At 43.1% G+C, this 27480-nt stretch overlaps 1 protein-coding gene across 2 annotated transcripts in view; it reads left to right on the top strand.

Annotated features, from left to right (window-relative positions):
* The window catches only part of LOC146661639 (partitioning defective 3 homolog), a 357664-nt gene that overhangs the window by 168945 nt on the left and 161239 nt on the right, over window positions 1-27480 (top strand). For both annotated transcript variants that reach the window (XM_085418158.1, XM_085418157.1), the window contains exons 8-14: window positions 1316-1441; window positions 3828-4058; window positions 4644-4831; window positions 9480-9619; window positions 10082-10210; window positions 23204-23389; window positions 23986-24156. In XM_085418158.1, the coding sequence (XP_085274284.1) occupies window positions 1316-1441; window positions 3828-4058; window positions 4644-4831; window positions 9480-9619; window positions 10082-10210; window positions 23204-23389; window positions 23986-24156 (1171 nt within the window). The remainder of the gene's footprint in view (window positions 1-1315; window positions 1442-3827; window positions 4059-4643; window positions 4832-9479; window positions 9620-10081; window positions 10211-23203; window positions 23390-23985; window positions 24157-27480) is intronic.

Below are 27480 nucleotides of genomic sequence, written 5' to 3'. Positions count from 1 at the left end.
GGAGTGCATTACAATGGGCTAAACTCATTTTGTAATCTTATTTACTTCCCCAACTCTGTTGGAGACTTGAATATTTTAGGCACTCTGTTGATGCAAAAGTTATAAATCTTCAGGCCATAAAATGGCAACCAATGTCAATGCTGCACTACAAAAAGCTTCACTTCATACAGATGAGGACAGACTCGTTAGCCCCTCCTCTATGAAAATCTCTTTTCTCAAGTGCTTCAAAACAGAGCAAGAGATTTTCGCACAGCTTTTCTAAAACATCCTAGTTTTAGGATAATGGAAGTTTGATGGATAACAGCCTGCAGTCATTTGTTGTAGTCTTTAGGAAGTCTCACACATGTCTCCCAAGCAATCCTAGCCCATTCTTCTTTGGAAAAATTGGCCAGATTTGATGGTCTTCTGGCATGTACATAGGTCTTCAGTTCACCCCACAGATTTTCAATGGGATTCAAGTCAGGGTTTAATGCAGGCGAGTCATCAGCAGTCACTTGGGTCTTCTGGAGGTAGCTCTTCAGCAGGAGTGAGGCATTATTTGGGATGTTGTCATGTTGGAAGATAAAGGGGTGGCTGTAGCTCAAGAGCTAGAGCAGGTCACCGACTGATCGGGTTGGTGGTTCGATCCCCGGCTCCTCCAGTTTGCATGCCAAGTATCCTTGGGCAAGATACTAACCCCAAGTTGCTCTCCGATGCATCCATCGGAGTGTGAACGTGTGTGAATGTTGTTAGAAAAGCATTCAGTTTTGGGTCAGTGCTTGTGAGAATGGGTGTGATTGGCATGTTGTATAGAGCGCTTTGAGTACTCGGGGAGAGTAGAAAAGCGCTATATAAGAATCAGTCCATTTACCATTTTAATGCTGACTGCTTGAGGTTTTCTTTCAAGGTCTTCACGTCCTTCTCTTTTCATGACTTTGTTCATCGTGACAAGATTCACAGTTCCAGACACACTGAAGCATCTCCACAGCATAATACTCCCACCACCAAGCTTCACTGTGTGGATGATGTTCTTTGGGTTCTACACCTTTCATTTCTTTTTCTAAACATAGCAATAACATTTGTTTTTAGCATGATGCTTTCTCAAGTGATACCTCAAACCCTAAATGTGTCTTTGTCTGTACCTTCTTCTACACTCTCTTCTTGTCTCCGCTCCATCCATTCTGATTAGGTTTCTTGATTACGTTTCTTTCTCTACCTTTTCATTAACTTTTAAAAGTACACGTGCAATTTCATTGTGACAGTAGTTGCCTAAGTCTTGTGTTATGACTTACCTAAGTCTTGTGTTATGACTTACCTGTTGCATGAACCTTTGCAGGACACAGGGCTTGCTAGTGAAGCGTTTGGAGCCCGGAGGCAAAGCAGAGCAGGAGCGTCTCTTCCAGGAGAACGACTGCATCGTCAGAATTAATCAGGGAGACATTCGCAACCTGCGCTTTGAACAGTAAGCTTTCCATAGTGACGCTTGGAACATTTTTTTTGCATGCAGTATTATTCTGAACACAGCTATTTTTGTCAGCTGACATTTTCTCCTTCTGGTAACCTCTCTTCTTGTCACTGGATGCCATGCTGATTTTAATTTACTTTCCTTTTCCTCCGATAGTAGGGAAGCACTGTCTGCCGAGTGATGCAGTTCACACCGAAAGCACTGTGTTGGACATTAAGCGCAGCGACAGTAAATAGCGTTGCTGTTGATAAGCGGAATCCAAACTGCGGGGAGACGTGACACCCACACAGCCGCACAATAAAACAGAAATATGACCGACTTGTTGGCCTTCCTGTAATAGGTCTCAGTGACCTGCAGTCCTTCACAGCTGTGCTGCTTTCTGATCCCAAACTATCCACACTCTTCTCTCCATTCATTTCTGCCAACGCGTCATAACCTTTGTCTCTTTAAACACTCGTAAATATAAGCGTGAATGTGTGGCATCTCACGCAGCACGGACACGGACACATATATGCGGTGATACTGACATACAAAGGCATTTCTGCACTTGTGTATGTGTGTGCGTGCACCAGTATTAAATGGATTTCTTCTCCTCGAGGCTGAAAAATTGAGGCACTGTATAAAGTGGTCTGTTCAGCTCTCCACAGAAAGAAATAGCCCAGATTTTTGCTACCAAAGGCCCAGACAACAGTCGCACCGGGCCTGCACATCTAAAAACAGTGGGCTTTGAACCACAATGCTGCAAAAATGACAGAAAGTTTAGCCTTCAAAAGTGAAGTCAGTAGCTATGAATTATCTCTGAACAACTGTATCACTGTAGGAATGTTTCTTAAGAAAGGTGTGATAGCAAAAGCTCTCCAGCATCTTGTTAAATGGAAGCAGTTGGAGACACTGTGCTAATCTGTTTATCACCCTGCATACAAACCCACTAAGGTTTCAGAATCCTTTAAAACGAACCTATTGTCATTAGTAAACATCGCAGTTTCTTTCACAGCTTTTTTTTCTTTTCTGCTGTGAAAGAAGCTTACCCACCAAATCCACAAGGGAGTGATGTTTTGTAGCCTCTCCTTCCAAACACACCCTCCTCACCGGCATCTGCACGCTTATGATGTTTGTGATGTTTTTTTGTTTTTTTTGGGGGGGGGGCGTTTGCATAAAAATGAGGCAAAGGAACAAAACTTTAACCCCACCCCCACCCATCGTTGATTGTGTGCCACAGAGAGTGACAATTTAAAGTGATAGTCTAATCTTCTTGGATTGTTTTGCATGGGTAAATATTTTGAAGCGCTTAATCTAACTGAATGTAATGATGCATTGATGGGGGTAATTTATTATTCAATCAGGCTCGCGCAGAGGCTGATTGCTGGAGTGATGGCAGCGCGTATGTGCACGGGAACATTTGCGTACAAAGCACGCATGCACGCACACAAACTTCGCCCCAGCCTGTCATCACCCTGCAGTGATTCTCGCAAATTACCATAAGAATGAAAACAGGAGAGAGCAAATCTCGCAGAAGTAGCTCGGTGCGCGTTCGCCTCTGCGACGCGGCTTGCGTGGAGTGCTGTCTGTTTGCGGCGGAAGCGGCTTAGCGGCTGTCATTGGGACAGAATCAGCATGGTATTGCTGGTAATGGGGAGGGGGCTGGAAAAAGAACATGGGATTGCTGGAATCCAGACATCCACTGTGCCTCTGGCCCCCTTATGCTGCAGTGTGCCTCACTCCTGGCCAGCCTATCTATATGCTAAGTGCTGCTGGCAAACCAGACTAAACAATTCTTGTGTCTGGGAATGATGGCGAGCTCTTGTCTCGGCATATTTGGCCTCCCCCAAACTCATACGAGACTCGGTGTGTTTGTGTGTTCCCGCCCCATTTTGTGTTTAAGGAATGAATTCTGTGTGTGTGTCTGCTTACTTGGGAACTCATCGTCTGTAAAGCTTCCCTGGTGCATGATTCATCACCTCTGTTCTGATTGTTGAGTCAACTCATAACCATTTATCTCCAACCATGAACAGACTCACACAAACACACAAATGACCGCATAGTATAGAGATTTAACCTATATCACACGCAGTAATATTTTATGACCGATGCACCACTTACTGTCCTTATCTCTTACCCGTCTTGATGCTTGTAATTATAGATAATGTAATTTCTGCCCCATAATGCATTGCAGGAAGTAGTCCTGCGATTAGCCACGCAGGTCTCAACTCTCTGTATCTCCTTTCAACATACAGTGCATCATGGCTTTCCTTATCCTTCTGTATCTGCCAAGCTTTGGTGCTACATCATTGTACATGTATCTCTTATCATGTTTAAAGCTAATTCATTTCTGTCTGTGTGACCTTACCGCTCTCTCCCTCGCTCTATGTTGTTTCACCTTCAGAGCACAGAACATTTTCAAGCAGGCGATGCGTTCCCAGGTTATCCTTTTCCACGTGGTCCCTGCAGCCATGAAGAAGCAATATGAGCTGCTGTCAGCACAGAAGGAGCTGAGCAGCCCACCTCAGCTGAACAGGGTTCGTTTCAGCCAGGAGTCTCAACAGCCAGCAGACAGGTCCAGTCTGACCGGGCCGCTGACGTCCAGATCAGGACAACCACCGGGCCTCAATCACAAGTGGGTTTCACCTCCCTTTTCTTTTATTGAATGGTTACTAAATAGTTTATTTTTTCTACCCAAGATACCTTCACACTGTTCTCATACATGAAACAAAGAAAAATCAATAAATCAAAGAAAAAAAGAAAAATTAAAAAGCTGCCACAGATTTGATGTGTGTGAAAGGGAGTGCTGTTGTAATTGCAGCAGTCAGAGACTTTCACTGGAAATCCGTCAGAGTTTAAAAGCTACGCAAAAAAAAAAGACAAGAGAGCAGCCTAATTGTAATTTGTACCTTAGACCTCTGAGTCTGCATCGGTGATCATCTTGTCAAAAGCCTGTTTTATCTGCCTGTGGTTTCTGTTAATTGTTGTAAAAACTCTGGCCTAGTTCCAGAAAGACAAAGATGTGGGTTTGTGTTTGTGGTCATAATGTCAGTTATACAGAACGATCAATCCTCCGTCTGTGCCAGTGAAAAGGTTCTTGCTACAAATACAGTTATTATTTAATGGTGAAAAGTCATTACTGTGCGTTATACATTACATTACAGGAGCCTGACGATGAATCTATATTTCATGTAACGACTCTGAACCCTTGTCTCTGTAGCCACCATGGCTCACTGGCAGAGAGCACCCCAGACTCGAGTAGACGCTTTGCCACTCCACCCCACATTTTGATCTCCAGGACCCCGTCAGCCCCTTCGCCCTCCCTGCAGCGCAGGATAAGCACAAACGCCCCCAGAACCATCGACCTAAAGAACAAAGGTCGCAGGTTCAACGTCCAACTGAAGAAAGGTGAGAGTAGCAAAACGAGGTCAGTGCTGTAGGAGTGAAAACCAGCAGAATCATGTTTGCAATTTATGTGTGCTGACATCATATGGTGACATGAGCCCGCCATGTTTGATCTGCTTTTTAGACATTTTTGTGTTATTAAGTGAGATATGTGTGATAATCGTATGTTTCAAAGCAAGTAGTGGGAAAATTCTTGGGGAAGGCTTAACAGTGGGTTGACCTTGCTTCTAACCGTGGGAAAATTTTAAAAAGTGGCTTTTTTTTAGTTCAGAATTGCTTCTGCCAAAATTTCTGTCAGCCTGTCCACTGGCAGATTACATCGGCCTCCGCTCTTTATCAGCAGAAAGCCGGGGAAGAGCCCTGTATATCTGATAAAACTCCAGCATCAAAGAGTATATTCTTCACAAGACAGGCTTCTGCATTTAAACATTTAAATGCACTGAAAGTTTGCAGTTAGACACGAAAGATGCTGATCCTAAAGCAGCTCATGTGACAGCGTTAAAGTGTTTCATTAATTTGACCAATAATCTCTTTGTTTGCTTCTATGTCTATCAACCCCGTTACTAAGTGCGATAAAGGCGATATCTTGTCAACTTCTAGCATTTAAAAACTCCAGAGTAAACAAAAGGTCAAAGAGCTCTTAATGCAACCGAAATCCTTCTGGAAATAAAAAAAATCTCCTCTTGCCTTTGCGCTTTGTTTAACCGAGAAGGCCGAAAGCAAACACAGATCAGCCCCGTCTTGAAAACAGGTTGTGGTTTCATCCGTTCATGCTACAGTACATCACCGCGGTCTTGTGGTTAAGCTTCGGCAATCCATCTGCTTCCAGCTGAGCTGGGTTTATTTGTGGACTTGGACAGACCTTTGATACCGGAGCAGTTGTATTTCTTTGTGGTGGCTTCGCTGCCAAGCCGTGTCATTTCCACCAGTTAGCCATCTTCATGTGAATTAGCGAACAGTAGGAAGCAGAGTGAAGTAGTTCTAAGGCGATGTCCTGACTCCGTCGATTTCTTTTTTGCTCCTTTTTTTTTTCGGTTGCCGGAGCAGATGTTTACTTGAAAGCTGGCACCGAGGCCTTAGCGATGAGCTTCAGGGAAGGGTGCGGGAAAAAGTGAGGGCTGCGGCACGGGGTAAACGTGACCCACTCTGGGGACATGCAGTCACAAGCTGCTCTAACATGTTTGGCAAAGTTTCCCAGCGCTGCCGGCAGAGTTCTTTGACACTGTGGAGCTGAAGTGTAACTTATATTTATGTGTTTATAACGTGATAAAGTTTCCCCACACGACTCTAATTTCCGGAAAGATGTTGGTAGAACTCGAGCACCAGGCTGACGCCTTCAGTTTAGCTTATATCCACCAGCTGCATGGCTTCATGGTCACTATGAAATATTTCAGTATTGCCCAAGTAACAGAAATGGTTTCAAAGCCTGTGATTTCAGTGAGAGTTTACCGGCACATAACTTCAAAGCCGTTTGTGAACTCCAGATGGAGATGTCCAAATGTTGTTAAACTGGGAATTTAACGGAGCATTAGGAAAAGGCTGAGTTGAGGGAAACGCGCCTCTGAAATCCATTTTGACGGTTCCGTTTGATTGCCATCACGCTAATGCACTTCTAGAAGGGCTTCGGCGGTTTTGTTGTCTGCTCGTTGTAATTGTTGTGATTCAGCCTAAGTGGCTCAGAGTTCCAAGTGGCAGGAGCAGATCCTGAATGGCAAATTAACAAGAGTGCCTTAATCAAATACTGCTGTTGAAAAGGACATACGCACCCCATTAAGTCATTCTAATGTGCCTCAGCCTCTCTTCATGTTTGCTGCTTAATTGGCTTATTGGAGCCAGGATTTCAGCTAATCCAGAAAGGGACACAATTACTTTTACCCCGGCCTGGTCTGGTACCTAAAATAAATACATCAGTGGTTAATTAGCACAGGAATATTTAGAGATTGTATTCTCCTAATTGGCTGATTGTAGACTTTGAACAGCGGGATCTTATAATGGGCCTGAGTTGGGTTTGGGATGTGTGTTGGGCGGCAGTTTGTGAAAAGGGTCAGAGGGGAAGGGGAATCCCAACTGCCATGGCGAGGATTTGAAAAAAGGCAGGATATAATCAAAAGCTGTGATACATCTGTGTTAAATGCCATCTGCATTTGTTTACCCCTCTTATTTTCAGTCGTTTGAGGACAGACTAGCATCTGCACTAAGTGGAGAACCTCCCACGGCAACTGTGGGATCTGGTATTTAAAAGTTTGGCAGTCAAACTGCGCATTTAATATTCAACATAAACGATGACAGCTATTTTTGTCTGATCACTTCTCGCTCAGCAGTGATGGACAGATCATAGAACGTCGTTATCCTCAGCAGCTCAACTTTCTGGCTTCAAAGTGATCTCTTCATCACCTTTCTGCAAGTTTATTTGTGCGTGGAAGCCAGGAGAAAGTTGCCAGCCGCGCTCCTCAATCTTAATGCCCCTTGTTCATCAGCGGCATCACTGTCAGGGAGACGACAGACTGCTAAATAGACATACAGGGAAAAGTAGGTCATGATGAACCATCAGAGGTGCTGACAGCTCTGTGAAATGAGCAGCTACTTTGACACGAATGCTAATCACTGCTGTTAGCGTCAGAAAAGCCTCGGCTAAAACCGCAGAACACGACTTTCCAACTTGGAAATGCCTACAGCTAGGTTATGCATGGTGGAATCTTAACCGCCGCTCTGAAAGACGTTCTTAATGACTCTTCTAGTTTAATCTGACACGCAGCATTTGCACGGTTTATCACATGTAGCTGACATTTGAACTACGTCATGCTTTTATCTGAAAAATACAGCTCTGGTCAGCAGAAAAGGTTAGAGCGGAGAGATCTTCTTATTTACCTGTTATTGTATTTGCCTGATTCCTCTTAGACTATCAATTCATATTCGTTTGAGCAACCTTAAAGGTCAACCCTTAAACTTAAAGCAAATGGCTTTGCAAAGCTGATGCCCGAAGTGTTTTTATCACATGTGGTTGTTGAATTTCACTGCACTTGGAAGAGACAGAGGATTTTCCTTTAAATATACAAAGCTAAGAAACAAATTTGAGTGCACACACAGTGATCACTGCTTTCTCCATTAGGCTAACCTCAGGCTCCCTATATATCATCCAAGACTGCTTTGACCCAGACATGATTTTTACACAGCCTTTGTGGCCTGCCTTTGCACCAAAACTCTGGAGGGGGTTTTTTGGGTTTAAAATCTGGCACACGGTGCAGTGTGGGAACATTCAGAAATAAGCACTTTAACTATTTAGGTGTCCTGCACTTTAGTTTAAGAGGATATTGAACAGAGTTTTAATGCATTTCCCAATCCATAATCATTCATTTGTCTCTGCTTATTCTTAACTGGTCTTTAATCTGACCGCGACTTCCACGATTGGCTTTAAAGTCCGTTCACATTCATTTAAAACACTCAATTTTGGTTCATAGCACTGATACTATGTTTAGAGTTCAAGACACACCCAATCATGGAAATATGAAAAAATGGCAGCATGGAAGCAGGAATGTCTGTATTACCTCGTGGAGGTTCAGGACATGGTGGAAGGCCATCATTTGATTCCTGCTTAGTGGATTAAAAGTTACTTTTTTTAATAATGGGGGGAAAAGTTGTATGCCCTTAGCAGTATTTATACACAGAATACACTTTTTATGTTTCTGTACTTTTAAAATGAAACCCAGAAATAGAAAATGTCGCTGTCATAAATAAATTGCTCCTTAGTGACATTTAAACCCCCAACCCCCGGGCCACGCACCGGTACCGGTCCATGAGTTGTTTGGTACCAGGGTGCAGTTGAGGCTCGGGTGTGAAATTTATGGTTTTCAGGGTTTTTGTTGTTATTTTTTTAATCGTTTTTATCGTTAACTTGGTTTCCCTGAATCTTTTCCCGTGTGTTATGAATAAATCCCATTTTTGGTACCTGTACTGGTTTTATTTTGTTGTATCTATCCGCAACACCTTAAAGGCCGGTTCGTGAAAAATCGGTCCGTGGCGCTAAAAAGGTTGGAGACCACTGGTCTTGACCATTTTACTGAAATTTGATCGTAGCAATTCAAGATGGTACTCAGTAGTTTGTGTGGCCCCCGTGTTCTTACATATATGCCTGACAATGCTGACGTGACCAAAAATTCTGGCAATGGCACACATTGATGTGCCATCCTGGAGAAGTTAGACTACCTGTGCAACCTCCACAGGGTCCAGCTATCACGTCATGCTGCCAGTAGTGACACTGACTCTAGCCAAATGCAAAACTAATGAGGAGGGAAACATGTGAGTGGCCTCCACCTGCAAACCATTCTTGTTTTGGGGGCTGTCTCATTGCCCCGCCTCTGCTACTTAACTGATCAAATCAATATCCCTCAAGTTTAACTGACTTGGTGCTTTGCTCGGATTAGAAAGGGTTCCTTTAAATTTTATTGAGCAGTCTGTTTTAAGGATAATAGAAAATGACAACAGACAAACAGTTTTTCAGTTTACTGCCGATCATGAGCACACTGCTGGCAAGCTTACCAAATGACAACATCACAGCATGGCATGTTTGCACCAGGAAAGAAAAGAACAAGTGATGAGCTGTGCTTTGTAAAATGTCACAATACCTTTCTAAGTGTCTTCAATTGTTAACTAGGTCCAGAGGGTCTCGGATTCAGCATCACATCCAGAGATGTCCCGATTGGCGGCAGTGCTCCAATTTACGTTAAAAACATCCTTCCTCAAGGCGCCGCCATCCAAGACGGTCGACTTAAAGCTGGAGACCGGCTGCTGGAGGTGAGGCAGGACATCAAACATCCTCTAACCATGACACAGTGTTCAGCGAGTGTGTTCTGTGAGATTGCGTGTTATTTCAGAGACAAATTACTCGTTTCCTGATGTGACTTTGTTCCTAAATTCAGTCTTACTGAGCCTTTGTTGGAGCGAGTCGAATAAGCTGCGTTCCCTTTGTTTTGAATTTCTAAGAAAATGTGGTTAGATGGAACAATATTTTGATTATACTTCAGTCAGACTGACATGGAAATCAGCGAGTGCTCCCTTTAGGGGGAAATAACCCATATTTAATTCCAGTTCCAACTGGCTCACAGGGTAATCTGCATAAAGGTTATGTGGAGGCCATAGTCCCCCCTCTTAAGAGTGAGTTTAGTTTCGCCTCCGACTGTGTATCTGTTGTACATTTATTTTTGTAAGTCTTCTTTTACGCTTCGTGACTCCGTGTATGTGTATATGTACGTGCAGGTTAGTGGGGTGGACCTAAATGGTAAAAGCCAGGAAGAGGTGGTAGCCCTGCTCCGAGCTACACCCATGGGTGGAACCGTGAACCTGTTGGTGATTCGCCCAGAGGACTCCCTGCTGCCCCGAGAAGTGGTCAGTGCCCAGCCAGCACCTCATAAGAGTTTTCTAGATTTCAGCTGTTTGGTAAATGTTGATATTTATAGAGAGTTTGAGAGGACTTGCACAGGAAAAGCTGTGATTTTCTCAGCCTATTTGCAATTATAGTTTTATAGCTGTAATAAAAAATAAGAATTTGACGCATGAATGGGAGGACAAGAAACTAGTTGAGACAGTGTAGGATTTCTCTTACTTGTTGCCATTATTACTTCTCAGTGGATATTAGCCAAACTCCCATTGTCAGTTTGATAAAGCATATCCTACTTGATTCAATGAAGTCTCTCAAGGAATCTGGTAAATGTCACTAAATGTCTAACATCCTGTACAGAGTATGGATTTGTCATGGTGCCTGCACTAATATTCCCTTAACTGCTCCTCCAATCCATCAGCTTCTCCATCTTTCTGTCATTTTTTAAAATTATGTTGTCTGCACTGATTTTAATTTAACATTTGTTTATTGTGTCACTCTGTCAGTGCTCTCATTATTAATGCTAGTGGATGGCTGCTGTCCACTTAAGGATTTCTTCTCTCTAAAATATGAGCCTCTGAGCTCTGAGTTGACTCCGAGTCGCCGGTTTAGGACAAATATTCGACTTTCCATGTACAGATCCCTCCTTTAATTGTGGCTTATGCTTTTTTTTTTCTCTCCTCACACAGATGGTCATTTTAGCACATACAGACATGCAGACACACAGACCCATTATATGCACACACAGGCACTCTGAAATGATGTGCCTAAGTGTGTCTAAGTGCACACAAATACAGCTTTGGACATATTCAAACACACACCCTCCCAGTGAGCCACACAGTCTACATACAGGGTGACTTTGGCTGTCGCGCAACAGATGGCGAGGCTACTGCCCCCGTCCAGCCTGCGCTCTGTGTCTGTGACAGCAGGCTTAGTCGTCACAGCACCTTGGCAGGCCAGGGGCTGCTGATGCCAGCCTCACTCCTTACCACAGCACTCAGCCCGGCACCCTGGCTGTTAACCCCGCAATAGGAGCTGTTCAACCTGTGGAATAATGGCCCTTTGAAGCAGTAGCCTGCTCTTTTAATATGCTATTTCTCCATCCACGCACCAGCTATACTTTCATTTTTTTTTAGGAAGTTGGCACAAGAGCACGTGTTAAAGTTCTCTTGGTATTAAGGAAGTCCCCAAAAAGTCATGTACCGCCTTAAAATGCCTCACACATGTTTATAAAATATGCTGCACTTTTGATGCTGCCTCATGGCTCAGGTACGGTGGCCCTGAGAGGTCAAACTAAATAACTCAATAATGTGACAATGACAAGATGCTTAAAGAACTGGAGGATTGATCGATGTTGTGAGGGACAAAAAGATGTGGTTTCCTCCATTTTTTGAAAAGACTTTTTTCGTGATTGACGTAATACTGTAGATACATGTTTGCTGTTAGCCGCTTACTGTTAGCTCATCACTGTTGTTCCCTCACTCTCCTCTTGTTTTCTCAGGGTTCCTTTTTTGTGAGCTTTTGCAGAATTTTTTCTCTTTCTGTTGTGTTTTGTTTGTTTTTCTAGTTGCTGGTGTTTTTTTAAAGTTGCAGTGCGTTTCACCTCTCTGGATCACCTAGGAGCCACTGCTAGCATCAAACCTGTAACCTTGATGTCATTCAACTGGACTCTTTAAAAACACACACACACACACACACACACACACACACACACACACACACACACACACACACACACACACACACACACACACACACACACACACACAAAATAAACTAAATACTTAAAACTAACTGGAGGTAGACGCCAAACTGATCCACGCAGCCTTGACAGCAGCTGAGTGACGCTGTGAGGGCTTTTTAAAAAATGCACGCCTGCCCGTGGCTCGTGTTGTGGAATGAGAGGTTGACGGCTACGCACTCTCAGCTCCTCAGGCGTGATGTGATTAGAAAAAAAAATCCATCGTGCGAAACCTGTCTAATAATCTCCTTTTTCTTTTTTGTTTTTGATTTCTCCATCTCTTGACCAACACGCTGTGCGCGACTGCTGGTTAATATTTCATCACTTTCCATAGCAGATTAACTCTCTCGCTTACTTTTCCTTTTTTTAAAAATTCTCTCTCTCTCACACACACACACAGTTTCACATTTCCCAGCAGTGCTTTCACAAATCTCAATAATCCCTACAAGTATGTTCATAAAAATCAGATAAGGAGGCCAAGGCTCTGCCGGTGACAGTTATTGCAAATAAAGCATGGTAGAAAATTGTGGCTGGTAATTGCCTTCTCTGTCACACACTGTGGATAGGTGGGTGATGGGTGCGTGCATATATTTCTGCTACACACTCCACTGGTAGGGCACACATAACGGCGCACCTATAGACGAGTGTTTGTGGGCTGTCATTCCTGTCTTTCTTTGAATGATTTTTTTTAAATTTCAGCATGAGTGACACACACACACACACACACACACACACACACACACACACACACACACACACACACAGCCATATAAATCAAAACGAAACAAAACAACAAAAAAACCCCAGACCTTTTTGTCTAGTTGATATTTGCCTGCTGACGTTTAATGTCAGCATTGGAAATCCCTTCGTGCCTCCTTTTGTTTAGATGTTTGCTCGTGTGCTACCCGTGCTGCTTGCACCCCCAGAGGAATTAATTTACTCTCCCAGCATGTTCGCATTGCATCTTTAATTACCACGGTCAGGGTGTGTTTTGACATGCTTTCAGTAGCAGTAGCGGGAGCTCTCAATAGCTTTCAATAAATATGTAATTGCAGGAAGGAGAAAAGGTTAAATGGTAATAGAGGAAAAATGGGGCAATGCGGCTACGACTGCTGCTTATTTCCACCCATCTCCTCCTGCCCCTCCTCCTCTCCAGGGATGTCAATAACTATATTCAGACAGAGACAATATATTTTATCAAAGAAGGTGCTTCAACCTTGACTAAACTCTGGGCTCATCGATAACAAGTTTGTTTGTAGACACCAAGTTCTTCTCTACAAAGCCTCCTTCATCCTTGAGCATGTCTTAGAGGATAGTGGATCTGTTCGCATTTTGTTTTGTTGTCATGTTTTTTTACCTCTTTGCTTTTGAACCTCGTGGCCTTTAAGTGTAGAGGAAAGAAATGCTGAAACAGAGAGAAAAGTTCACCACAAACTCCAGACGCAGTAGCAGGCTCTGATCAGTGACTAGGTGCAGGTAGAAGAAAAAAAAGCCTTGACAGCTCTGGGAGTTTGAGTCAGTGATTTCAAGGCAAGAGATTAAAGGCTGGAAGTCAGATGAATTAGTGCCCCCTATGCGTCTGGAGGTAGAAAGGCTTTATGAATTATTTGTGAGCGCTTGTGTCTTCACAACTTTTTCTGATTGTTTCGTATTAGAGGTGAAAGGAAGTGGAGAAAGTTTGTGTCTTCGATAAAGAAACTAAGAAATGGAGTAAGAGAATGAGATGCGAAGAAGAGTTTAAAGGTTAAGAGGTCGATTGCACATTTTAAAAAACCTAAAGCGGCAGTGTTAAATGCATTTTGAAGACACATCTACACTACACGCAGCCCACACATAGCACAGTAGATGTTATTTATTGTAGCCATTTATCTCCCGGCGTGCGGCCCCGTTTGTGCTTATAGCTGCGAGCAGTGCTTTGCCTTCATAGTGGATATTGTAATCCTGGCTTCTGCTTTGTATTTATTCATTTATTTTGTCCTATAACAACGAGCTAAATGTCATGCTTCGTTGTGCAACAAGCAACGGCAGCAGTCTAAAAACGAGGCACTGCCTAAAGACGTCCGTCCACGCCCTGTCACCTGTGGCGGAGCTCGTTCATGTGTCGCCTGTGTGTCGTTTCGAGCAAACACGGCAAAGTAAAAGCAGAGGAGTATAATCTGCAACATTTTATTATTAAATAAGGAGTACCTTTAGCATGGGCCGTCTGTGTTTAGTGACAAATCACTGGTTTGAAACCAGCCTGCCTCTAGTTAAGTGAATTAGCCTGTTGCTATTGCTGCCGGAAAGTGATCCATGCACTAAATATATGTTAACTCTTTCCTGCATAAAGACATTTGACAACCTTTTTTGTGCCCTTGATGACGAGTATATCAATAAAAACACGAAGACCAATAGAGTAGTTCCTGGGCTTTTCCAAGAGTTTCCGAACTCACCGACTTCTGATGCAAACCTGCTCATTTTGTCCTATAAGCCTGAAATATATGACAGAAACCTCTCAGTTCAGAAAAGAGCTTCAAAGGTAACTCTTAGTACGCTTTCAAGGGGTAAAGTGTTAAACAATGCCACAAACTTCTGAGTCACACACAGTGCATTCAAGCACCATAATAATGGTGCTCGTTCCTGCTCTTACATCGTTGCGTGACCCTTCAACAGCAGCACATTTTTCCTTCCAAGATAGCAGCGCGGACTGCGGAGAACAAATGGGCTTGTGTAGCCTCTGTTGTAACACTGTCGACCACATAAGAGCAATTAAACAGTGCATTAAAAACCCCTCTTTATAATCATATCGCACTTGTCACTGATCCATTAGTGGCTATATCTGCCAAGCAATGAGAATCTTAATTGCACGATTAATTCTGGCCTCAGATTGATGTGACAGCCGAATTTATGGCTCATGTGAATAATGAGGACGCGCAGACAAATGCGTGACACTGCTGCTTACATTTATAGCAGACTAATGGCCCACCCCGGCGGCCTGGTTTCATATTCTGCCTGCTATGTTTTTGACCACTGTGCTGTAATCGAGGCAGACAGAACTACTCCATTTAAACATTGTGTTATATTAAACACAGGTCTCTGAAAACGATCGCATACATGAAGTGACAAAAGCACGGTTGCATTAAAATAGATGGATACGAGGTTCCGAATTGTTGTTTTTCTCTAAAAATCAAGCGGTCATCATCAATACTCGTTCACAGTTGGCTTTTGTTGCAGTGCCTGCAGTACAGTAAGGTTACCACTCATGATTTGCCTGTGTTAAAGTTGGAAGGCAAGAACAGACGTATGAAGCTGTATTGATTTCCCTGCTGCAGAGATCCATTTACCGAGTCGGTAGAGGGAGAAATGAATTGATATCAGGCAAACAAAACACAACCCCCTGTCTTTGGAGGCAACTAAATTATACACAGATCTGCTCTGTCAGAGCCAAGCTCAATCCCTCCTCATTTATTTATACACTCCTCAACACAGAACGAACCTTTGTCATTTTTAACAGGTTACACGGGATGTTAAAATGCGAGAACAGAACAGGAATCCTTCTGTCTTTGGCCACGGATGCATCTAAAATGTAATGGCGAATCAGCTGCTTGCATTTGGCAGAGATGGTCAGGATGAAATTGTTTTGATATTGTATGAAAAATGTTTCAACCGTCATCTCTGGCTCATGTCTTTCAGCACTTTAACAGAGCAGCTTTTAGATAAACCATTTGGCACATTCCACTGAAGCAGTGATAAACAGCTATGTGCTTATCTTAAGCTATGTGCTACCCACAGCCATGCCAAAACATGACAAACATCTTTGGAGCTAATATAATTAGATGTCTCTTAAAGTAATGTGTGTGTGTTTGTTTTTTTTTAATTTCGAGTGACTGTAAGGGTGAAGTAATTCACTGAAACTTTTGATAATAAAGTGCCAGAGACAGAATCGTTCTTGCGCGTCTCTTCAGCAGCTTATTTATATCACAGCGGGTGACAGAGCAAGAGCTATTTTACCTAAGTGAAACTTGGCGAAGGACTCGAGATCATTAATCATTTCTTAGTGGACTTTGTAATTTAAGGTGTTGCAACCTTTTTTGCCAGTATTCACAATTTTGTAACGAATTCCCGGTCTCCCTTTATGATATGACTTCAAAACAGTCCCAGCTGCTAGAAGGTAAATGGACGTAATCCTGCAGATTGTGCTAATAATACCAATGTGTGGATCTTGGGTGAAGTCCGATTACAGGAACTGCTCAAAAGACCTTTGGATGGAGCATTTGGAATGCCACGGTTTGGGAGTGTGCAGTCAGAGTTCTTCAGAACAGTTTGGCAGCATCAGTTGCATCTCGGAGGTTGCTTTGGCTTTCACTTTCTGCATAAAAATGTCTCTGACATGACAGACCACAGTGATTTTGGTGGATAAGGCCTCCAGCGTGTGTACCATGGCACTACAAACCTCATCAGGACACTTTCTCCGACTTTTCCCTCACTCTCTGATGTTTATCACATCACACTTTCCTCCTCTTCCTTCTTATTCTTCTTCTCTTCTTCCCTTGTGTTTCTCTCATTAATCACCAACACCGTCTCCCAGCGTAGTCCTTTGCTGTATTAATTTGCCTCCTATAGAAACGCTTTCCGATCAAAGTGCACAGTTTTGGAAGCATGCGCTGTCATAAATAAGGCTAATAATGCCAAGCATGGTTGAAGACAATGTCAGCCCGGTTAACAGTCTCTGAGTCGAGTCTCGTCGAAGCCACCTGTTTTCGTTTAACACTTTTGAGCAGCTGTTCCCATAATTATGCTTGCTGTCAGTGCAGAGAAGAGGGAGGGTGCACCACAGCATTGTGCTACGCCGATAAACAAGGTAGTTAAAGGCCACTTATGGCGACACAGTTACTCTCCCGAAGGGATTCAGCGTCTGTTTCCAGAACGCATAATGAACTGAAGTGTGTGTGTGTGCAGTTGAACATAGCGAAGCGCTTTTTATCCACCATTAGCTTAAAATGAGAGACATCTGCTTCGTGATGTGCGTCTGCGCTTTGGTTCAACCGAAACGCCTTTGCAAACATTCCCGGCTGCCAGCTACACTTAGAAAGTAGCCTTTTATTTTTAATGTTCCATCTGATGAGATGAAATCGCTTCCCGAATCGCCTGCAGAAACACCTCCCGTCAAGTCAGGCCCTGCATGTGAGTCTGTTTTTTCTCCCCCCTGTCTTTGGGTTGCTCACAGTGAGAGTCAGTCAGCACCCCTCACTGAGAGCCACTTGCCGTAATGCATTTGCCATGATGTAGATAGATCTGGCCTCAGATGCCCTCATGGAAACAGACTTTGTTAAGTCTGTTAATGAGCTTTCTCATTAGAAAACTCCCTAAAGGGGAATAGTCCCAGTGCGTCAGCTCTGGGTCAAAATGTGCTGGATCGTTGAGTGAAGAACATATAACATCAGTTCGCAGACACTTACAACCTGTCACTGCCGGCTGTGCAGCTTCGTGCCTTTTGGTGTTGTGTAATAGCTCGCCTCTCCGCCCCTCGCCCAGCCTCCTCATTGTACCTGAATTTGTTTCCTCGACTTTGAGATATTTAATATTCAGCCTCTTTGTCTGTAAATGTTGCAAGGAGAAACAGCGCCAGAAGAAATTTGTGTTACAATACTTATCACTCGTGCACCACTTTTGCAATTACACCCATGGCTGATTTCTTTTAGCCCTTTTAAATTCATTTCCATTGACCTTTATGTCACCAAATTGGGCCAAGTGTGGAAAGAAGTTTCCAGGAGTGTTAATTGTTTTAGGCAGTGATGTGCAGAGAATCAGAGTTATGTGTGAACAGAAGTGATTGTAATTCATTTGCTCTCTGCCTTTTGCATCTCTCTCTGGTTTCTCTGCCACGCACTTGCACGCAACCGACAAATGCTCCTTGTTAGCATGTGACAAGTTAAGCAAGGTAGAAACAAAACAAAAAGGCCTAATAGGCAGGCTGGAGCTCCTTTGCTAGCAAATGCTTTCCTTTCTGTGCCCACTTTTATTCACCTATTTGTGAACTTGGTGAAAAGCTGCCTCTAAAGCACTTCCCTGCTGGTAATGAACTGCTGCTAGCTCATCAAAGTGTTAATTAATAAAGGATTTAATGGTATAATAGGCTGTCGCTCCATGGCTGAGTCAGAGGGGACCTTACAAAAAAACAAAAAAATCTGCATGGGCTCCTTTTGTGATGAATTGGTCAAGTGGCTGGTCACTTGAGCTGTTGAGCTAAGGGGATAATGATAACAATTTTATTACAGCCACTCCTCTTTGCATATTTTCTGCTAGGCTTGCATGATTACAGCCAAAATGATTATCACTGGAATTAATTGGTTCCGTACTGAGGTCACAATTATTTTTCCCGCGTATTCTCTGATTTTTAGTGATGAAAACATTTCAAGTGCACTTTCATATGAACACGACACTGCAAATCTTTGCATCAAAATAAAATTGGTAGTGCTTATTCACTTAAATGTAGTCCATCTCTTAGAAGGGAAAAGAAAGTATTGTAGCAAAACCCAACAAAAAACTAAATCAACTTTGCACTACTTTCACTTTTACCTTGTGCTAATTAATCTTTATAAATGAATCTTTGCAGACTAATAATATAAAGTCTCTCACTCTATTCATTCTCCCTGCATGATGGATGTTAATAAAATTCATAGCAGAGTACCTGACAGCTCTGAGATCCATCTCTGCTTCCCCTGTTGTGTTTTGCATACAGTGCAGTTACTGCCAGTTTAGTAAAATATAATATTTGTTCAGTAAGCTGAACATTTTCCTGGAATATTTGCTAAACAGTTTTAAGTGGTCAAATGGAATGTGATTGGTTGATGATTTCAGTGAGCACCTGTTGCATAGATTCATTGCAGAAGCTAAATCAGCTGTTACTGGTTCAGACTAATCCAGGAAACGTCAAGCTGTGTAGTGCAGGAAACAGCTGTGATTGGCACATACAGGTTCTGAATTGGGGAGCACTCGAGTTACTTTTGCTTTGAGGTGTAAAGGTAGATAAACAGCCAAGTGACAGTCTATACTCACGCACTTGAATTGGAAGCAGTAAAAAACACCCAGTAAATTCAGTCTGGAACATAGTGACATCTAGTGGTGAGATTTTCCACGCTGCACCTTTAAATACTGGAGCATGCGTTTTCATTTGATTATGCTCGTTTAATTGTGAAAGCCAAAAATCGAGTTAGAGATAAAAATCTGATTAATTGCGCTGTCCTATTTTCTGCCTATTTTCTATTAATAATAATAATAAACAATAAAATGGCACTGATTTAAACTTTAATTTGTTTCAGAAGGCTGAGATAATTTTTTAATAAACTGATGATACAAAACATATTTATCAAGTAAAGCTGCATATGCACCTTTTTTGGTTGCATGTGCCTCTCAGCGTTGTCACGGATTTGCGGGGAGAGCCACTTTTTTCCACAAAAATTAGGCAGCTCCTGAGCTGATGCCGAGAGTTTGCTAAGCTATTTAGAAACTGAAGAGATGAGAGCAACACAGTAAGAGCCGCCTCTGCACCTAAGAGACTATATCCATCTCTAGGCAACTGATCAAACGCATGTGAAAGGCAAAGATTAATGCATGACATATGACAGATTCATCACTTTTATGTATGTAACATTGTTCTGATTAAATGCGCTGGCACATATACTATACACTCCAGGCTGTGCTAAATTGCATCACATGTATACAGTTAACAGTAAATCTTCAAGTTCAGTCATTTAAGCCCAATCAGTGGTCCAACCACACCGGACTCCTGGGATAGCCACGGTGTGTTTGTAGTTGCTAAAATATCAGTAATATCTTAAACGAACCTTTATTTGACACATGTACTGTATATTAAGCAAGTGAAACTGTTTCCACATATTCCTGCATGTTAGGAGGCTGGGGTCAGAGGATTGGGGTCAGCCATGGAGCAGATATGCTGGAATGGACAGGATTAAGGGCTCAGCTTGACTGTGCCACAATTCCCCATCTTTTGCTCAGTAACCCAGAAGCTTGACTGTTGAGGCGCAACTTCCCCACAGAGTTAAGAGTACACTGTAGCACATTTGTTTGGGTTTTACTTTTCAAATTGAACAAATATGAAGGTGATCTTATTGCTCAAAGAACAGAAAACTAACAGGAAACAACAGTAACCCCAAAAAGGTGGTGTTGGTTGTGGCATGCTCAAGGCCATACATCTTTACACTGGAGAATAGTTTGTTGCCGGTGATTTATTTTCTTTTTGTTGTTCAGAAGAGAGCATAATTTTTTACCTTTTATAGAGGAAAAAAAAACAACGATGGGAGAAAACAGATGTGTTATGCATATAACTTTTTTCCTGGTGCTTTTTTAAGTTTAGTTAAGCACGTAACCTTTTCCCTGTCTTTACATCATTTCACTGATTGTCAGTACCTTTGTGCTCTCTGTCCCAGGTGCATCCACGGGGCTGTGCTTGGAACAATGAACTGACTTTCTTTTTTCTCTTGTTCGGAGATAGCTGAATCCAGCTCTGCCTGAGTTGAATCGGTGCAACAAGGCCTGTCAAGCAGCCTGACAAACTCATTCTTAGCTAGCGGCGCTTGTTCCTGTCTGATGAAAATGTTACACTGCTCTCTCATTCTCTGCCTCGGCCCTCTATTCCCGGAACACAGCTCTGAGTGGGTGGTTATTCTGTCATCATTTTGGAAGACGGGCGTGCACACACACACACACACGCGCACGCACTCACGTACAAAGACTCAGAGACTGTCCATCCAAATTTTTTCAACCAGTATATTGCCATCGTCAGTCGCTGGGCTTAAAAGCCTCAGAGAGGATATAACTCAAAGCCACAAGCTGTTTTATCAATTTATTTTGATAAAACATTGTGATTAGAGTAAAAGTTAAACCACGGCAGTGACGCACAAGACCACACATTCACAAATGTTCTTTTCAGAGTGTATTCAGAATGGGGGCAGGGATAGCTCAGTAGTGGTGGCCCCATGATTGGAAGGTTGGGGGTTCAAATCCACTGAACGGTTACCCTGAGGTACCCCTGAGCAAGGTACCGTCCCTCCACACTGCTCCCCGGGTCCAGTGGCTGCCCACTGCTTCACTGAGTGAATGGGTTACATGCAGAGAAGAATTTCCCCACGGGGATCAATAAAGTATACATTATTATTACTGTTGTATGTCTGTGCCGTATTTTGCAAACCAACTGATCTCAGCTCACACACTGAGGTAAAGCAACTCCACTACAGCAGCTGTCAAAGTTTATAGAAATTCCAAAATGATGTCGTTGCAAGCTCTATACAAGAATGGTTGTTTAAACAGCGTCGATGGCTTATATTTACCCCTGCCCTGGATAACAAATTGTTTTTCAACGGCACACTTTTTCTTTTCCTTTCCCCTATCCGCTTCATTCAGCAGTCTGAGGGAAAGCAAAAGGTCATTTCCTGGCAGCAACCGGTGATTTCTGTAATAGAACCTGCATTTGAAAACCAGGTGTTGAAACGTGGCGCGATTAAATGGATTCCAGTGGTCTGAATTTACCAAGGGTCCAGTCAGAGACAAAGCCCAGTTGGTGAATTGTACAGACAGGTGTACTGCCGTTTTAAAAGTTGGAAAAGAGAGAGAAAAAACAAAAGCTCAGAGAAAGAAAAGGAGGCAGATAGGAGGGCCGTCTGGAGAATAGGGGCTCCGTCAGATTGTGTTGAAAAGAGCTTTCACCTGAACGCACCGCTGCATCCTAATAACTCTTCAGCCGCTGGAAAAAAAACACCTTGTGCTCTACCTTTCCCCTCTTTCCTCTGTTTCACTCTTTTATCCGAGCAGCTGTGAAGGGCACCTGGCTGCTATCCATCTGGCTGTTTGTGTGCACGGTTGATGTGAGTCTATGCAAAGAGAGGTCTTGCGGTTGGTCTTCGGGGTTGATTGCTCTAGTCTTGTTAATGTAGATTTGGGTGCTGTGGCAATAACAGCCCATGCACAGTTGAATCTGAGCAATGGCAGCATCACAGTGTGCTCTCGAGTTTCTCGTGGAACAGTTTCATCATGCTTGATTCTTGCTAACGCTTAATCTGCTGTGTTTACAGTAATGTGAGGAGAAGGTGAACTGCTGTTAATGTAACCAGGTGACAAGAGTCTAACACTTGCGAGCGACTATGGACCGAAACCTCAGGCGTCAGCATGCGAGGTTAGCTACAGGATGCTGGCTACAGCTATAGAATAAGTGGCAGGGCCTGAGCAACTAAATGGACATTATTTTAGCCTGTCCTTAAATCTTTATCAGATTTTCCACAAGTTAAAAGCGAGAATCTTTCAGTTTCTTGATGCCTTTGTTTTCTCCACGCAATTAGCTTTCCATCCCCCCATTTGTTTCCCTGAAAGTGAAAAATAAAATACACTAATGCTATCCCTTTCATTATTATTTATTTCTTTTACAGATGCTCTTTGTTAGACATCAATGATGCCAGAAAGCTGTCAGAAAATCGACCAGAGTGGCTGGTTGAAGGTTGATGGACTATTTTCCGGGTGAATTGATTTTGCTGGCTGATAGAAACTTATCGCTACCCTCTCACACCTTTCCTGCAGTTGAAATGAACCATTTCTCATTAACCATGCATGAAGAGTATTGCAGTACTGGACCTGCAATAAAACTCTTGCTTCTGTAATTTTGAAAAAAGAAGAAAAAAAGGGCCCAGGAGGATCAGGTCCTTAACGTGTGACAAATTATCTTTCAAAGAGATGTTGTTCAAAGGAAGCCGCTGTTGTTTGAGCATCAAATTGCTACCTGGCGCTTTCAAAGTTCTCTGCTGTCCCCTACACGGAGCTCATGGCGGTGGAAAGGCATTGGCAGCACTCATCTAGACAGTACAGCCAATTGACGATGACGGCACTGAGATATGTGACATGCTTACCATCCATTCACTTTCTTCTGCTCCGCTCATCTTACCCCCTTTATCTTGTCTAGTCCCTGCTTTCCATTTTCCTGTCATTCATGAACCTGGTTCTTTTTTTTCTTTTGCTATTCCCTTTTATCCTTTTTTAAAAAAAAAAACCTATTTGGATAGCTGATAGTGACACTGCAGTGAGTCGCAACAACAGTTTACCAACTTTAGAAAATAAGTTGAGTCATCACAACCCAAAGAGATTTATTGCTTACTGTGCCAGTGACAGAGCCACGACAAATATTCAGGTTTTTTTAACTCTTTCCTGCTGAATGCTGACAGAAGTCAAAGAAATCTCACCCTCTGTCTTCAATCTTTTCTTTTTTTAACATTAGCAAGAGAAAGATGACATCGTGTTAACCCCTGACGGTACACAAGAGTTCATGACCTTTGAGATCCCTCTGAATGACTCGGGTTCAGCAGGCTTGGGGGTCAGCGTCAAAGGAAACCGGTCCAAGGAGAACCACGAAGACTTGGGCATCTTCGTCAAATCCATTATTAATGGAGGTGCTGCTAGCAAGGCAAGTAACGACTCCCTCACTCGGGCATTTCCTTGATGGATTTCATTCATGGGTTTTCATGGGTTGCAACATACAGGTGTGTGCAAAGACAGTGTGACCTTCAAGTTGTAGCAGAAGGTGCGAGTGGCATAAAATTCTTTTCTCGGGGGAGAAATACTTGGCAATATTTTGTTATTTGTTTGAAAAATGAGAAATTAATTAGTGTTTATTAGCACTAGTGCCATGCAGTGGTTTTACTTTTTCCCTGTCTCCCTCCCTGAGCCTGGTTTTTGCTGGAGGTTTCTTCCTGTTAAAAGGGAGTTTTTCCTTTCCACCGTCGCCAGGTGCTTGCTCATATAAAAGTCATATAATTCTTGGGGTTTTCCCTGTATTTGTATTGTACTGTATTTTGTTGTAAATAAAACTGAATTGGAATTTGCATTATTTACAAATCAAAATATGACAAAATGAATTCTGAAAAAATCTTCTTACACATGTATTTTTGGGGGGATATGTGAAAAGGGTACATGCTAACCATGGAAACGCCGCCTCAGGAGCAGCTTCTGTTTTACTTTATGAACCACATTGCACTTTCTTATGATGGTTCTTGTCTGCAGGATGGCCGTCTGCATGTTAACGACCAGCTTATTGCAGTCAATGGGGAGTCGCTGCTTGAGAAGACAAATCAGGAGGCCATGGAAACACTGCGCAAATCAATGTCTGTAGAGGGTAACAAGCGAGGGATGATCCAGCTCATCGTGGCCCGGCGGGTAGCCATGAGCAGTGAGGTAACCCAGCAGTCAGGGAAGAGTCACGCTGATGTGACTAATTGGCACCACAAGGAGTCCGATTTAATTGGTCTCCCTTTGTTATGTTTTTTTAAATCAGGTATCATTATTAGTGCTCTAATCATGACCTACCATAACATTAAGATGGACTGTATAACACGATGTAATTTTTTCTACAATCATATCCCTGTTTTGAGTCGGTAAGGTGGAATAAGACACTGGAATGAAGATGAGGGATAGCTACACATCAACTTGGCTGATAGATGATATTGATTTTCCTCTACCTTTCCAGTGCTGCTAATCTAAGCCCCGTAGATTTTGGGAAATTTGAGTTGGCTAGAGAAGGACCTTTATGACGCGACCACACCACCATGCAAATCTTCAAACATTCCCATTTCCTGTGTGAGATATAGTGATAGCGTCTCCCATTTTCCCCATTCTCTGCGTGATTTTTTTCTTTGCTCACGGTGGGCCTTGATATGATATCTAAGAAGTACTTCACCGAGTTGTGATTGACAGCTCTGCAGAATAACACTGTAGGATTGGGAGATAAAGGAATATGGATATTTGTCACGAAGCAACAGTCAAGAATATTAAAGTGCTGGGATTTCACCTTCGTGAAACGTCCATTGTGATGCAAAACTTAACCTGGCCTACCTTTTTTTTTTTTTTTTTTCATCAACAAAACTGTCATTCACATAGTGTGGTGAAAGGGGGGAAATGCAATGCGTGGTGTGACTGTATCCCAGCGTAGTGGAATGATGTGTGAATGCATTCGCAGCCTCGTGCACGCTCACTCGCCCTGCAGCCAGAGGTTGTAGATCAGGTTTGATTAGTGTTGCTGTGACTCTAATTGGAGCCTCTGTCCTGTGGCTGTGTGTCAGTTTGGAGTCTCACGCTGAGGCTCCCCTCCCCTTCCCCTGTCCTTCACCCTCTCTGGTAACCCCTCATCCGCTAAGCATTCTCTAGCAGCCCCTCCTACCTCGTGCAGTTGTTTTCCTTTCGTTTCCATGTTCAGTTTTCGCCTCCCTTGCTCCCGCCTGTGGTTCTCCATAGTCTTAACAGGTGGAAATTTTTAGACATTTCAGGGAAAACTGCAGCTGAATTTATCTGAATGACGCCGCATTTGTTTTACTGCAGCGTTACAGTTCATGCCACTGTCCAATATACACAACCTGCTCTTTGCCTGGCTTTATTTCTCCTCACCACCACACCCCCCATTTGCCGCCCCTCCTTCTCCCCGCTCTTTCTCCACCCTGCCTTCTGACCGAGACAGAGAGAGGACACATGTCCCTCCTGGGAAACCTCAGCCCCAAGGTTCAGTGAGTTCTATCGCTTCGGTCCAGTCACTCTCCTGTCGTCTTTAATCTCTCACCAGCAGGCAGACAGGTAGATAGACTGACAGTAAGCAGACAGCTGGGCTACTGTTATTAGAAATGGCTATATATGTGTGTGTGTGTGTGTGTGTGTGTGTGTGTGTATGTGTGTGTTTACACTTTTTATTATTAAACTAGCACTCTGTAGGCAGAAAGATGAAAAATGCTATTTGTACATTAATCTATTTAGAGAGAAGTTACGTTTGTATATCACTCGGTATTTATTTCAAACATCAGTTGCTATGAGACAACACGGTGACAGCATTGCAAAGAAGCAAAGAGTGTCTGAAAACTAAACCAGAAGGAGATATAATGGTACATTTTAGATTCCATCTATCAAAGTCCCATTACTGGCAACCATATGCTGCAGTGTTTTCTGGGAGCTTCATGGTTTGAATAGATGCCTTAAAGCCACTGGAGGGTTATTTTAATGTACTCTGAGTGGAGAAAAGATAAGCTTGTAAAGTGTAAGAATTTCAACCTCAAGTGAGAGAAGCGCAAGTTAAATGTTGACTCAGGCTCCCAGCTGCAGCCTGTTCCCCCCCCCCCCTATGTTCAGCCGTATCGGCCCAGCAGATATGCGGGGAGCCCGTGCCAGTTTGCCACTGTCACCCAGCCCGAATGGGAGTGAGCACTGGAGGCCACCGTTGAAATGAATCAGATCCATCACTGTCTGCAGGGGAGAGGAGCTGAACAGCGCAGCCTAATGCATCAGAGTGGTGGTTGAGGCAGCGGGGGGCTTCAGTGGGTGCACTATATCCAGGCCACCCCAGTCTGTGAAAATTGCATTGATTTCATCACCACCTTGCTTTGTCCACTGGCCTGAAGTGAGGGAAGTTTTTGGTAAAACACAGCAGTGGCTTAAGCTTGTTTGGATTGCTGCTTGGGGGGCCAAAAAAACTACACCAGACACATTTTCCTTCATGTAATGTAGCCAAAAATCTTTTAACTGATGAGGACCCAAACATGAAGCACCTTAATGGAAATATGAAACACAGTGTGGCAGTTGCAGATCTAAAACATGCACACAATTAAATTGCCCAAGGTCTTCCTGAAATCCTTTTTTTCTTGTGGCAGGGCTTGGAGCTTGTTCCATGTAGAAAAAGATTCTTTCAAAGACAAAGACGAGTGTTTCAGCAGGCGGGTTCATGCTGCTGATGGCCCATGATTAATCCCATGTCTGAGGAGAACCTGGTCTATTCTTACCGCCATTAAAGCAGCAGCGATGAGTAGCCTGTGCCTTGGGTTAAATTAGATCCCCCCCCCCCAACCTTGGAATAGAGGAAAAAAAACCTTCAGCGTGATTAAGGTCATATTCATGTCTAACAAAGCAGGGGGCTGCTCTGTGTGGGTGCTATTTTTAATGTAGCACAAACCCGGAAGGTCTCCATTTGCCTGATTCAAAATATGACAAGTGTCGACACTTTACTGCAACCATCCAAGTTTTAAAGCACCAATCTCAATTTGCCCGGGAACACTCAGTCAGCCAGGTCACAGAACAGCAGTGACTCAACAAAGCAGGGAGTCGGACGTAAAAAGGTCGACGTTAGAAGAGTTGATGAAAGTTTTCAGAATGGCGTGTCTTGGAAGTGAATCCTAATGCCAGCAGATAATGAATTTAACAAGCGACCAGACAGAAGAGACAGGTTGGAAGAAAGTGTGTTATTTATAATATAGTCACTGCAGTACACACACAAACACATGCGCCTCCAAACACACAGACACGCAGACACTATGCACCGCCACTCTGAACCAGAACAATTAATCCTTCTGTTCTGGCTTCACAGATAGCCTCTGTTTGAAAAACCACCATTCTGCCCCAGATAGTCAAGCAGTAAGATTGGTCACAGCCAATATGTTTGAAACATTGTAATTGCATCTCTGCTTCAGACTGTTTAATTTCTCTTTCTATATCTGAGTTCTGTTAATATATCGTCACATGTGTTTA

Source organism: Rhamphochromis longiceps, linkage group LG9 (genome assembly GCF_057381845.1).
Source record: "Rhamphochromis longiceps isolate RC_006_pf linkage group LG9, R_longiceps_female_GT1.1, whole genome shotgun sequence".
NCBI classification, from domain to species: Eukaryota; Metazoa; Chordata; class Actinopteri; order Cichliformes; family Cichlidae; genus Rhamphochromis; species Rhamphochromis longiceps.
This window is presented reverse-complemented; position numbering and strand designations above follow the sequence as displayed.